The sequence below is a fragment of the Engystomops pustulosus genome, chromosome 2 (genome assembly GCF_040894005.1).
Source record: "Engystomops pustulosus chromosome 2, aEngPut4.maternal, whole genome shotgun sequence".
NCBI classification, from domain to species: domain Eukaryota; kingdom Metazoa; phylum Chordata; class Amphibia; order Anura; family Leptodactylidae; genus Engystomops; species Engystomops pustulosus.
Window position 1 is genome coordinate 169,785,049 of NC_092412.1, and position 14,300 is coordinate 169,799,348.

Consider the following 14,300-nt stretch of genomic DNA (forward strand, 5'->3'; position numbering starts at 1 on the left):
TGAGTTCACTGTACTCAAATGGCCTCTACAGTCACCAGATCTCAATCCAATAGAGCATCTTTGGGATGTGGAGAACGGGAGATTCGCATCATGGATGTGCAGCCGACAAATCTGATGCAACTGTGTGATGCCATCATGTCAATATGGACCAAAATCTCTGAGGAATGCTTCCAGCACCTTGTTGAATCTATGCCACGAAGAATTGAGGCAGTTCTGAAGGCAAAAGGGGGTCCAACCCATTACTAGCATGGTGTACCTAATAAAGTGGCCGGTGAGTGTATATATTCCTAATAAAATTTTTAAGTTAGTAGAGAGTCTATTTAAAGATCTAGCATGGCAACGGAAACATCCAAGAATTAAGATGAGCACTATGAAATTACCATCTCAGAAAGGAGGATTTGATATCCCTGACATCCGTTTATATTATTTTGCGGCCCAACTTAAATACAGGCAGTCCCCTACTTAAGAACACTCAATTTACATACGACCCCTAGTTACAAACGGACCACTGGATATTGGTAATTTATTGTGCTTTAGTCCTAGGCTACAATAAACAGATGTAACAGTTATCAAAGGTGTCTGCAATGAAGCTTTATTGTTAATCTTGATTCTTATGACAAGCCTTATAACCCAACATTTTTAAAATCCAATTGTCACAGAGACCAAAAAAGTTCTGGCTGGAACTACAATGATAAAATATACAATTCCGACTTATATACAAATTCAATTTAAGAACAAACCTACAAACCCTATCTTGTATGTAACCTGGGGACTGCCTGTACCTCCTGAATTGGGGAAAATTGTCTCTTTGTTCTTACTTTAGACATAGTTGGGGGGCTATATATAGACAATATAATATTTTAGAGATAATAGAATGTGGACTATTTTGGAAGGGCCCTAGCACCGTGAAATGTTCAATAATGCAAATGTTACATAAGATTTGATCCTGGAGTTCGGGAACCACCCTTACAGCTGCGGGCCATTGGTTCAAATAACCCCTATATGCGTTGTGCCAGTCTGCACAAGCAAATAAAGTGAGAGCATATCTAACTGATGGTTAATATACACTTCAAAGAAATAGTCTGCACATGATATCGCTCCATCTTTTTCTCTTTCCTTGTATTGCATGGATTCTTATTGAGTAGAATGAATAACAGACTACGGATCGAATGGGTTATATTGAGTGGAAAAGCAACAGAATGGCTGTTTATTGATGAATAATAGTAACAGGAAAATATTTCCAGCATTACAACAGAAGTTAATTTATCAATAAAAAATAAAACGGAGGTAGAATTTATTTACCGTAAATAGATGTCTAGTGAGAAAACAGGTTAAAGAATTTTCATGGATTGACTATCTCCTTTCTTTAAATGTTGTTTTGATGTGTATAAAAAGGTAAAATGAATAGGAATTGTGTATTAAGAAAATATGAAATACAACCTTTTTCAGTTTGTAGTTTATTTCAATATAACTGATTAGTTTATTTTAATCATGAATTTAATGGTTTTCGTACTACTCACCACCACTTTAAAGTAATGTCATTTACATGTAAAATATATGAAATCAAGCAATTAACAAACATGTATATCAGAATTACAATAACTGAGAACATACAGTCACTGTGAATAGTATTGATGCTTAAGTTTACTATACCAGTAAGAATATTTGAGTGCAAGAAAAAAAGCAATTGATTTCTATTAATAGCTTCAATTAGACAAAAATGTATATTATTTTTCTGGTGTTTTAAATGAGTGACATTTTTTTCACCTCTATGGCTAAAAGTGTATACATTCCATGTGCTGGGCACACAGCTTGCAGGTGTCAAATACTTAACAAATACCAAGATCATATCACATAAAAATATAAAGCAAAGCCAAGTCATGCACTGTGCGACAGTCCAAATGCAAAATGCTAAGTTTGTCATCCTGCGGGAAATTGGTTCAATGTAAATTTGAACTATGGTCATACATATGAAGAGCAAAACAGAATATAATGTGAGCTTGACAAATAACTCAATCCATTCTTTCACATACATCCTTTTGTTTAGAATATAAGTTCCAATGTATACTCCAATCAGATAAATTCCAACATAACCAATAATAGAGAAAATTCCTTCTCGGTTTGCATTAAGAAAACCAAGTCTTGTGCCTTGATCATCACTGCCATACAAAATAAAATTCTTTAAATTTGATGTTTCCAGAACCATTTGGTAAATGAAAATAAGGGCTGTAGCCACCACCCAGATTTTTTTAGCTGGAATTAAGGTAAATATTAATGATGAGAACACCCTTACAAATGCTAATGTGAAGAAAAAGTTCCAGTGAACACCATACTCCGATACATGTTCATGGTAATCTAATGCTTTCACACTGAAAAAACGTCCAAGTCCCAGAAGAATTAGTGGCCAGACTGCAAGAAGTTGTTTTTTTACTCTGTAAAATGTACGTGTTTTTTCTTCATGTTGTGATCTAGCTTCTGGGGAAATAAGGGCATTAGCAAAAGTAAAACATCCCACACCAAAATCCATTATACCAGTACCATAGGTTTCTGTTTTAGCATAACGCCTAGGAAACACAGGAAAATCCACAGCTAAAATGGAAATGGCGGTAAGCAAATTAATGAAAACGCGAAAAGTTGTGACAGATTGCACTTTCTTGTCTTCAATCTGTGCATTGAAAAAAGAATGCAAAACATTTCCAAGAGATTTGTTTTTGTAAGATATCCTGTTCTGGTATACCATGTAAAACCCCAATGCGCACATTACTGAAATACATGGCACCACTAAGAATAAGAAATTAGAGAGGACTGTGCAGGATAATACCTGTGGAAGAACTAACAGACAATAATCAAGAAATAGGCGCCATTTCCAAGAATGAACTATATTACCATACTTTTGATAAAGGTAAATTAAGATCAAACCCCTGCAAAGGATGCAGAGGGGGGTTATACTTAGGCCTAATGAAATCTCTGTGATGCTGGTTCCATTGAGGTTTCTTACATATGCCTCTTTGAGGTGCTTTTCGGTCATCTGTGATAACAGAATACAAAAGTGGTCATTAAAAAAAAAAAAAATTATATATATATATATATATATATATATATATATATATATATATATATATATATATATATATATATATATCATATACAGGCAGTCCCCTACTTAAGGACACCCGACTTACAGACAACCCATAGTTACAGACAGACCCCTCTGACCTCTGGTGAAGCTTTCTGAATGCTTTACTATAGTCCCAGATTGCAATAATCAGCTGTAAAGTGTCTGTAATTAAGATTATTGATAATCCTTGGTCCCATTACAGCAAAAAATGTTTAAACTCCAATTGTCACTGGGGCCAAAAAATTTTTTGTCAGGATCTACAATCATAAAATATACAGTTTCGACTTACATACAAATTCAATTTAAGAACAAATTTCCGGACCCTATCTTGTACATAGTCCGGGGACTGCCTTGTGTATAATATATATATATATATATATATATCAAATGAGAAAAATATTTTCAAAAGTTACCTTCATATTACAAAATTTTGATACCTTGTCTTCTTACATCGAAAAGAAGATTCAAAATTGTTCTGTGAAATCATGTCCCTGTATAAAGAAGGGATATGTTATTAACCCCTTAACGCTGAGGCCACTTTTCACCTTCCTGACACGGCCCATTTTTTCAAATCGGCCCTGTGTCACTATAAGTGGTTATAACTTTGGAACGCTTTAACATATCCAAGTGATTTTAAAATTGTTTTCTCTTGACACTTTGTACTTCATGTTAGTTGAAAAATTTTGGTGGTATGTTTTGCATTTATTTATGAGAAAATCAGATATTTGGTGAAAATTTGGAAAAATTCTTGATTTTCGAACTTCAAAATGTTCTACTTTTTCCATACATAGTCATAACCGCAAAAACGTAATAACTAACATTCACCGAATATCTTCTTTATGTGGACATGGTTTTTTATGCATACATATTTTTGTAGGATGTTATGGGGCTTTGAACGTTAGGTGCAATTTTTCACATTTTCATAAAGAATGCAAAATCCTGCTATTGAGGGAGCTGCTCAGGTTTCAAGTCACTTTGAGAGACCTAAATAAAAGTAAAACCCCATAAATTACCCCATTATAGAAACTATACCCCTAAACGTACGTAAAACAACTTTTATGAAGTTTGTTAACCCTTTAATTGTTTTACAGGGGTTAAAACAAAATCGGATGCAATTTTGAAAAGGAAATTTTTTGTGCTAAATTAATGTGTTTTTCAAAAAATGTACAAATTTTCGGTGGATAAAATACCAAAACGTTCCACAAAATTTGATACCCTATCCCTCCCGCAGATAACAATACCCCATATGTGGTGGTAACCTGCTGTATGGGCACACGCCAGGGCATCGAAGGGAAGCTGCGCCATTCAGAGCAGATTATGCATTGTCACATTTTATTGGCTATGCAATCTTTTTTTTTGGGCAATTTGGACATATAAGGGCTTATTTTTTGCGACATGAGATGCACTTTACAAATACTTCATTTTAGTGGGTCATTAGCTTATTGATGAGATTTTATTAACTATTGAATGTATGGGTGAAAAGAAAATTGTCAATTTTGGTTTACTTTCTTTTTGTATCTTTTGGGGGTCGTACATTGTACATTAAAAATACTATATCTTTATTCTACAGATCACTACGATTACGGTGATACCTCATTTATATAGTTTTTCATTTTTTTTTTACAATTTTACTGGATAAAAACTAATATAGAGGAAATCTCATTTGTTCTTGTATCGCCATCTTTTCGGAGACGTAACTTTAATATTTTTTGGTTGACAGAGCTAGTTTAGGGCTTATTTTTTACGTGTTGAGTTGTTCTTTTCAGTGGTACCATTTTGGCGCACATAACTTTTTTTGATCACTTTTTAGAACATTTTTGTGCAGAGATTTTATGAAAAATTTACCTTTTTGGCGTGTTTTTCGGGTTTTGTTTTTGTTTTTACAGTGTTCACCGAGCGGGTCCAATAATGTTTCTGATTTATTGTACGGATTGTTATGCAGGCTCAGTGTGTTACAGCCGGGTCCTGTCAGAAGGGCACCGGTGGCGACGGCTATGAAGAGTCTTAGTATTACCTCCCATTCCAGGTGTTTCTATCTGCTCAATAACCTGATATTTAAGCAGAGCAATATTATTACAGTAAAAATTACACGGGATTGGCAATAGTAAATTCTTACAAAGAATTGTGGAGTTGTGCTTATTAAACCTTTCTTTCACTTGTTGCACAGTCTCACCCACATATAGATATCCACAATGACATTTCACCAGGTAAATTACATTCGTTGAATCACAGGTAAAAAAAATCATTTTATAGCAAATGGGTGTCCTGTATGTGGGTGGTAAAATGTGTAACCTCGTAAAACATTAGAGCATTCTGAGCAATTCAAGAAAGAATAAGTGCCATTCTTTCTATTGGCCAGAAAGATTGCCTAGGAATTTTTGCTGCACTGCCAATGTCAGCCTTCACCACCTTATCCCAAAAATTAGGGTCTTTCTTATTGCAGATCATGGGCAAGTTGTTGAATTCCTCCACCACTGGAAAGGAAGCAGTCAATCCTGACGGTTAATGGCTGATGTTGATGTGAAAAACCATAAGCAGCACCTAACCTAGTAGCCTTCCATTTGTCCATTTGGATTAAATCCAAGCAGATGACTCTTCCATCATAAATAATCCAATGCAGAAGGTACAGGATGCCTTATCATAATTTGTTGGCAATTTGTGACTGTAATCTCTGCATTCTCTATAATGCGCTTTTCGTGACACTTTTTTCTGCGACTCTTCCCTCTGAATTAGTGAATAAGCAAAGAAGGGCCTACGATCATCTAGAAACATCAAAAATAAAGAAAATTTGGAATAACTCACCAACCAATAAGGTATGTTACCACTCAGGTCCCTACCAGGGACAGGAAACCACTTAGGCGGAGCAGGAGGAGCTTTCTTTTATATGCTCAGGTTTCCTGGCGCTGGGGCAGATCTCTCTCTCTGGTGCCATCGTGGTGAAGGGGAAAAAGTTGGTGAAGGCCGACATTGGCTAGGCAATCGGTTTTTTTTGGCCAGTAGAAAGAATGGCAATTATCAATGTCCAAATTGCTCAGAATACTCTAATGTCTTACTAGGTGACACGTTTTACCACCCACATACAGGGCACCCATCTGCTATAAAAGGAATTTCTTTTTACCGGTGATTCAACTAATGTAATTTACCTGCTGAAATGTCATTGTGAATATCTATATGTAGGCGAGACTCTACAACGAGTGAAAAAAGGGGTTAATAAGCAGAAGTCCACAATTCTTTGTAAGAATTTATTATTGCCGATCCAGTTTAATTTTCACTCTCAGAAACATAATATTGCTCAACTTAAAGAGGACTTGTCACCCCAAATTAGTGCCCCCACTCCCAGGCCCCTTTCTAATGCTGCCCATTTCAAAGCCCTGGCATTAATCAAACTTCAGTAATCGGCGCTTAAAGGGGTATTCTCGTCTTGGCATTCACAACCAGATTAATTAATCTGCCATATATAAACATTTGATCCTGTGTGAAGATAATTTCCCATAAATGTAGTCATATGGTCCCTTAGAAACAAGACTGTGTCCCTGGATACGGCTACCTATGCTGGAGTGATTGCACAAAGAAACAAAATATTACATGTCCAAGGAGTTCCTGCATGTCGCACAGCCGTCATCTGGTAATGATCACTGAATCCAGGTGCTCAGGCAGGGCTCTATAGTGCATCTCTGGCCACCGCTGCCCAAATGTGAGGTGGTCGTATCCGAGGAAGCCATCTCGTTTCTAAGGGACAACATGACTACATTTATGAGAAATTATCTTTACACAGGAACATATTTTTTAATAGCATCCAATTGTAGAAATGTTTACATATGGCAAATGAATTTAATTAAATTTAAATGCCCAAATGGGAAAACCCCTTTAAGAATATGACACATAACAAACATGATGTGCAATCGATGGACCAGCAGTCCAGCTTATTCATTAGGGGGCTGTCCAGGCACTCCTCTTTCTTACAGGCCACCACTCCCCCAGGCACCAGTTCTTTTCCTATGCACTAGATGCCGGCAATCGTGGCATCCAGTGCGCAAGTGCTGCCGCTTCATGCTCTTTCTGCGCATGCACAAAGGTGACAATTGGATCCCGGGGGAGTGGCGGCCTGTGAAGAAAGAGGAGTGCCTGGACGACCCCTAATGAATAAGCCGGACTGCTGGTCCGCCGATCGGACATCATGTACATTATGCGACATATTCTTAAGCGCCGATTACTGAAGTTTGATTAATGCCAGGGCTTTGAAATGAGCAGCATTAGAAAGAGGCCGGGGAGTAGATTCCGTAGGTATCTTTGGATGGGGGCACAAGAAGGGGAAGTAATATTAAGACTCTTCTTCACCGTCACAAAGCTTTCTAGATACACACTTTGTGTGCCTCTGATTGCCAGCCCCCCTTCTCTTTTTTTTGCAAGTGTTATTATATTGTTTGATTTACTTTCTAAAAGACAAAACAAATTGTAATCAGCAAAATATATCAAACATACATCACACCAGAAGAGGAGCCATTCCATTATAATGTGACGTCAGTGTGACGTGTTTGTATATCAGCAGCTTGTGGAGGAGCTGAAATGCATCCGATTTTCTGTTCTTTTCGTTTTTGCATTTCCATTTGGTACTCTCCACCTTCAAAAATCTTTAACTTTTTCAAGTTAAAAGCTGTACAAGGGCTTGTTTTCTGCTTAACAAATTGCACTTCATAGTGATGGTATTTAATAACCCATGCCATGGTACTGGGAAGCAGGAAAAAAATTCAAAATGCAGTTAAAATGGTGAAAAAAAACGCATTTGCGCCATTCTTGTGATCTTGGATTTTACGGTTTTCATTGTGCGCCCCAAATGACAAGGCTACTTCATTTTTTTGGTCGGTGCAATCACAGGGATTCCAAATTTGTATAAGTTTTAAAGTGTTTTTTTTCCCCATTTACAAAAATTAAAACCTCCAGTAGTGCCATCTTCTAGCACTAATAACTTTTTCATACTTTGTTGTACAGAGCTGTGGGTGGTGGCATTTTATGCAACTTTAGATGTAGTTTTCAATGCTACCATTTTAAGAACTGTGTGGCCTTTTGATCACTTCACAGAATTTTTTATAGTTTATAAAATGGCGAAAAAAGTGGTATTTTCGACTTAGAGCGCTATTTTCCGTTCCGGGATTAAACAACGGGAATAACGGTTCTTATATTTTGATAGATCGGACATTTTGGGACACGGTGATACCGTTTATTTACCTATATACTACAGTATAAGCCAACCGGAGTATAAGACGAGGTACCTAATTTTAACACAAAAAAAACGCAAAAAACTATTAACTCGAGCATAAGCCAATAGGAAATGCATTGGTCCCAGCCTGCCCCAGTATACAGCCAGCCAGTGCATGCCCCCCCAGTATACAGCCTGCAGCACCTGCCCCCCAGAATATATAATCTGCCCCCCGAATATATAATCCCAACATTTCCGGAAACAAAAAGAGGGACAAAATGGCCGCGGCGAATCCTCCTAAGCCACACCCCTAATCACACCCCAAATTTTTATTACTAATAATCATCTCCATTATAATAATCTCCATAATAATAAGAATAATAATCCTCTACATAATAATAAAAAAAATTTTGCCCAGTTTGGGATTTGAACTCACAAACTCATACTCCACATGCAAGAGATTAAAGGCCTCTACCCGCCCGCAGCATACAGCCCGCAGCATACAGCCCGCAGCATACAGCCCGCAGCATACAGCCCGCAGCAGAAGGTGAGTAAACTTTTTTTTTTTTTTTATAGACTTGAGTATAAGCCAAGTAAGGGGTTTTCAGCACATTTTTTGTGCTGAAAAACTGGGCTTATACTTGAGTATATATGGTAGTTTTGTATCAGTTCTAGGGAAAAAGGGTGATTAAAATTTTTAGTTTATTTTTAATATAATTTTTTTTTTTTACTATTTTTTCAGACCCCCTAGGGTACTTTAACCTTAAGTTGTCTGATTGGCAGTATATGTGGATTTTCCTCATCATTCATTACAACATGCAAATCACACATAGTAATAAATGGGTTGAAACCACACAGCCTCAGGTCAGGTCATGGGAACAGATTGCCATTTGCGACCAGCTGCTCAGCTCATCTCTGGTACCAACTGGGGTACATCACAAAGGCTCCCCACCCATCAGCAAGTTAGGCCCTTTCCCGATGCCTCTCATGGCCCCCCACTCAAAGGAAATCTACCACCTGGTTTAAGGATTGTACACTTACACCCATATGTGTGCCACTTCTCGTAGGATTCGCTCTTCTTTTATCTCCCTATATCCTTGTTTTTACAAAAAACGTGTTAAAAATTATCCAAATGAATATGGGGTCTATCTGAAGAGAAAAACCACAAAATTTTTTTAGGCTATCTGGGGTCGATGGTTGGGAACGTGGTGCCTCCTGCCAGGGGAGTTACAAGCTATAAAACTGAAGCTGACCTTGTTAGCTACTTGGGAGAGAGAGACATAATCATGGAAGCACTTAAGACTTTGCTTTTATAGAAAGGTTGTGTGGACCCTTCTACATATCCAGCATCAGAGGGCATATCCTGCTAGTCTGGCTCCTGCCATTATCTCCTCCCAGCGTCTTATGCCTCCTGACTATTCTGCACTTCATTTTACGTGACCAGTGTGATGTTATTCATGTTCCTTTACCCTGTAACAATAACATTTACCTCATGTATGATCATGTGAATTCACAGTAAAAAAATTTTTGTCTTAGTATAAATGATTTCTGGTAAGTAGATCAACTCCCCCAAAGACGGCAATGGCCGTGCTGCACACATGCAGCACCATACCGCTCCCTACACAGTAAAAGATAGGACATGTGTATGTTCTTGTGCATCCAGCCTTAGATTGAAGACAGACAAGCTTTTCTTCACCCTTTCAGTGTAGACCTCATTAAACTGACAAATAAGCAAAAGATAATCTGGTTTTGATGCTGGCTAAATTGGTCATTGCTAGATATTTAGTTTTAGTTTCACATTTTTTTTAAATAAATTTTATTTTTAGTGCATTATGACAATAGCATTAGTTCTCCTCATATGTGTTGTGCCTGCCCCTTCAATAATTTGAATGCCCCTAGTACCAGTGCTCCCTCTCAAAAAAAAAAAAATCTAAAAACTGCTTGTCCCCAGATGAGAACCATGGGTCAGGCCTCATCCTGCACTTGGAAGTCCATGCAGGTTTCATAGTTTCATAGTTTATACGGTTGAAAAAAGACACTTGTCCATCAAGTTCAACCAAGGAAGGAAAGAGATTGGATGAGGAAGGGATTTAGGGGAAACAATCCTATATAGCATAACAATCAATGTTATTTAGGTGTAAAAAGGCATCTAGACCCTTCTTGAAGCACTCCGCTGTCCCTGCTGTGACCAGCGCCTGAGGTAGGCTATTCCACAGATTGACAGTTCTCATAGTAAAAAAGCCCTGTCGCCTCCGGTGATTAAACCTTGGTTTCTCCAAACGGAGACAGTGCCCCCTCGTCTTTTGATTTGATTTAATCTGAAACAATTTACCACCATATTTTTTGTATGGACCATTCATATATTTATATAAATTAATCATGTCCCCTCGTAGTCGTCTCTTTTCCAGACTAAATAAATCTAGTTGTTTTAATCTTTCCTCATAACTGAGACCCTCCATACCCCTTATCATTTTTGTGGCTCTACGTTGAACCCTCTCCAGCTCCAGGGCATCCTTTTTATGGACCGGTGCCCAGAACTGGACAGCATATTCCAGGTGAGGCCGAACCAGTGCCTTGTATAGTGGTAATATTACATCCCTATCACGAGAGTCCATTCCACTTTTGATACATGACATGATCCTACTAGCTTTAGGTGGTGTCCTTGCACTGCTGGTGGTAGCACAATGACATCCTGTATGCTGTCTGCATTGTGGTAGAATATGGACTGAACTCGTACTACTGACAGAAGGGTAGCGGCTAAATCCTATAACTCAGAGGGACCCTGTGACGTCACTGAACCACGTGATGTACTGCAACCACGTGACCACATGGTGGCGCCAAATGTTCCTGAGGAGCTTTCTCTCTCCCTCTCAGCCTTTTTTTTAGCTGTGTAATGGCTGATCGAGTCTGTGCCTTTAGCCTGAATGCTGAGGTGGGGTTATGCTGGCTGCACATACATATGTGGGGACAATTCAGTTAGCTATGGTGTGTGGCAAAACGATAGCAGTGTGTGGGTGATAAGAAGAGTGAAGATGGCTGCGGGGGCTAGGTGAGTGGGGGGGGCAGAGATGGCTGCGGGGGCTAGGTGAGTGGGGGGGCAGAGATGGCTGCGGGGGCTAGGCGAGTGGGGGGGGCAGAGATGGCTGCGGGGGCTAGGCGAGTGGGGGGGGCAGAGATGGCTGCGGGGGCTAGGTGAATGGGGGGGCAGAGATGGCTGCGGGGGCTAGGTGAGTGGGGGGGGGCAGAGATGGCTGCGGGGGCTAGGTGAGTGGGGGGGGCAGAGATGGCTGCGGGGGCTAGGTGAATGGGGGGGCAGAGATGGCTGCGGGGGCTAGGTGAGTGGGGGGGGGCAGAGATGGCTGCGGGGGCTAGGTGAGTGGGGGGGGCAGAGATGGCTGCGGGGGCTAGGTGAGTGGGGGGGGGCAGAGATGGCTGCGGGGGCTAGGTGAGTGGGGGGGCAGAGATGGCTGCGGGGGCTAGGTGAGTGGGGGGGCAGAGATGGCTGCGGGGGCTAGGTGAGTGGGGGGGGCAGAGATGGCTGCGGGGGCTAGGTGAGTGGGGGGGGCAGAGATGGCTGCGGGGGCTAGGTGAGTGGGGGGGCAGAGATGGCTGCGGGGGCTAGGTGAGTGGGGGGGCAGAGATGGCTGCGGGGGCTAGGTGAGTGGGGGGGCAGAGATGGCTGCGGGGGCTAGGTGAGTGGGGGGGGCAGAGATGGCTGCGGGGGCTAGGTGAGTGGGGGGGGCAGAGATGGCTGCGGGGGCTAGGTGAGTGAGGGGGCAGAGATGGCTGCGGGGGCTAGGTGAGTGAGGGGGCAGAGATGGCTGCAGGAAGGAAATCTACCATCATGATCTTATATTGATCATCCATGGCCTCCTTCCTTCTAAAGTCAACTTTTATAATTCTACTAATGATACCAAAAGGCTGTATACTACAGGGGGGGTGGGCACGATGGCTATATACTACAGGGGGGGTGGGCACGATGGCTATATACTACAGGGGGGGTGGGCACGATGGCTATATACTACAGGGGGGGTGGGCACGATGGCTATATACTACAGGGGGGGTGGGCACGATGGCTATATACTACAGGGGGGGTGGGCACGATGGCTATATACTACAGGGGGGGTGGGCACGATGGCTATATACTACAGGGGGGGTGGGCACGATGGCTATATACTACAGGGGGGGTGGGCACGATGGCTATATACTACAGGGGGGGTGGGCACGATGGCTATATACTACAGGGGGGGTGGGCACGATGGCTATATACTACAGGGGGGGTGGGCACGATGGCTATATACTACAGGGGTGGTGGGCACGATGGCTATATACTACAGGGGTGGTGGGCACGATGGCTATATACTACAGGGGTGGTGGGCACGATGGCTATATACTACAGGGGTGGTGGGCACGATGGCTATATACTACAGGGGTGGTGGGCACGATGGCTATATACTACAGGGGTGGTGGGCACGATGGCTATATACTACAGGGGTGGTGGGCACGATGGCTATATACTACAGGGGTGGTGGGCACGATGGCTATATACTACAGGGGTGGGCACGATGGCTATATACTACAGGGGTGGGCACGATGGCTATATACTACAGGGGTGGGCACGATGGCTATATACTACAGGGGTGGGCACGATGGCTATATACTACAGGGGTGGGCACGATGGCTATATACTACAGGGGTGGGCACGATGGCTATATACTACAGGGGTGGGCACGATGGCTATATACTACAGGGGGGGGCACGATGGCTATATACTACAGGGGGGGGCACGATGGCTATATACTACAGGGGGGGGCACGATGGCTATATACTACAGGGGGGGGCACGATGGCTATATACTACAGGGGGGGGGCACGATGGCTATATACTACAGGGGGGGGCACGATGGCTATATACTACAGGGGGGGCACGATGGCTATATACTACAGGGGGGGGCACGATGGCTATATACTACAGGGGGGGGGGGGGCACGATGGCTATATACTACAGGGGGGGGGCACGATGGCTATATACTACAGGGGGGGCACGATGGCTATATACTACAGGGGTGGGCACGATGGCTATATACTACAGGGGTGGGCACGATGGCTATATACTACAGGGGTGGGCACGATGGCTATATACTACAGGGGTGGGCACGATGGCTATATACTACAGGGGTGGGCACGATGGCTATATACTACAGGGGTGGGCACGATGGCTATATACTACAGGGGTGGGCACGATGGCTATATACTACAGGGGTGGGCACGATGGCTATATACTACAGGGGTGGGCACGATGGCTATATACTACAGGGGTGGGCACGATGGCTATATACTACAGGGGTGGGCACGATGGCTATATACTACAGGGGTGGGCACGATGGCTATATACTACAGGGGTGGGCACGATGGCTATATACTACAGGGGTGGGCACGATGGCTATATACTACAGGGGTGGGCACGATGGCTATATACTACAGGGGGGGGCACGATGGCTATATACTACAGGGGGGGGCACGATGGCTATATACTACAGGGGGGGGCACGATGGCTATATACTACAGGGGGGGGCACGATGGCTATATACTACAGGGGGGGGCACGATGGCTATATACTACAGGGGGGGGCACGATGGCTATATACTACAGGGGGGGGCACGATGGCTATATACTACAGGGGGGGGCACGATGGCTATATACTACAGGGGGGGGCACGATGGCTATATACTACAGGGGGGGCACGATGGCTATATACTACAGGGGGGGGGCACGATGGCTATATACTACAGGGGGGGGGGCACGATGGCTATATACTACAGGGGGGGCACGATGGCTATATACTACAGGGGGGGGGGCACGATGGCTATATACTACAGGGGGGGCACGATGGCTATATACTACAGGGGGGGGCACGATGGCTATATACTACAGGGGGGGGGCACGATGGCTATATACTACAGGGGGGCACGATGGCTATATACTA

The 14,300-nt window shown here is 42.5% G+C and overlaps 1 protein-coding gene across 9 annotated transcripts in view; it reads right to left on the reverse strand.

The window, feature by feature from the left end:
- Positions 1–320: 320 nt before the first annotated feature.
- The window catches only part of PIGW (phosphatidylinositol glycan anchor biosynthesis class W), a 135,607-nt gene continuing 121,627 nt past the window's right edge, over positions 321–14,300 (reverse strand). For 4 of the 9 annotated variants that reach the window (XM_072137255.1, XM_072137257.1, XM_072137252.1 and 1 more), the window contains 2 exons: positions 3,532–3,609; positions 321–3,028 (listed from right to left, as the gene is read on the reverse strand). In XM_072137255.1, coding sequence (XP_071993356.1) covers positions 1,517–3,028; positions 3,532–3,537 — 1,518 coding nt within the window. In that variant the 5' untranslated portion in view covers positions 3,538–3,609 and the 3' untranslated portion in view covers positions 321–1,516. Of the gene's footprint in view, positions 3,029–3,531; positions 3,610–6,703; positions 6,848–14,300 lie in introns of all 9 variants that reach the window. The other 5 variants (XM_072137259.1, XM_072137260.1, XM_072137258.1 and 2 more) reach the window with 2 other exon arrangements.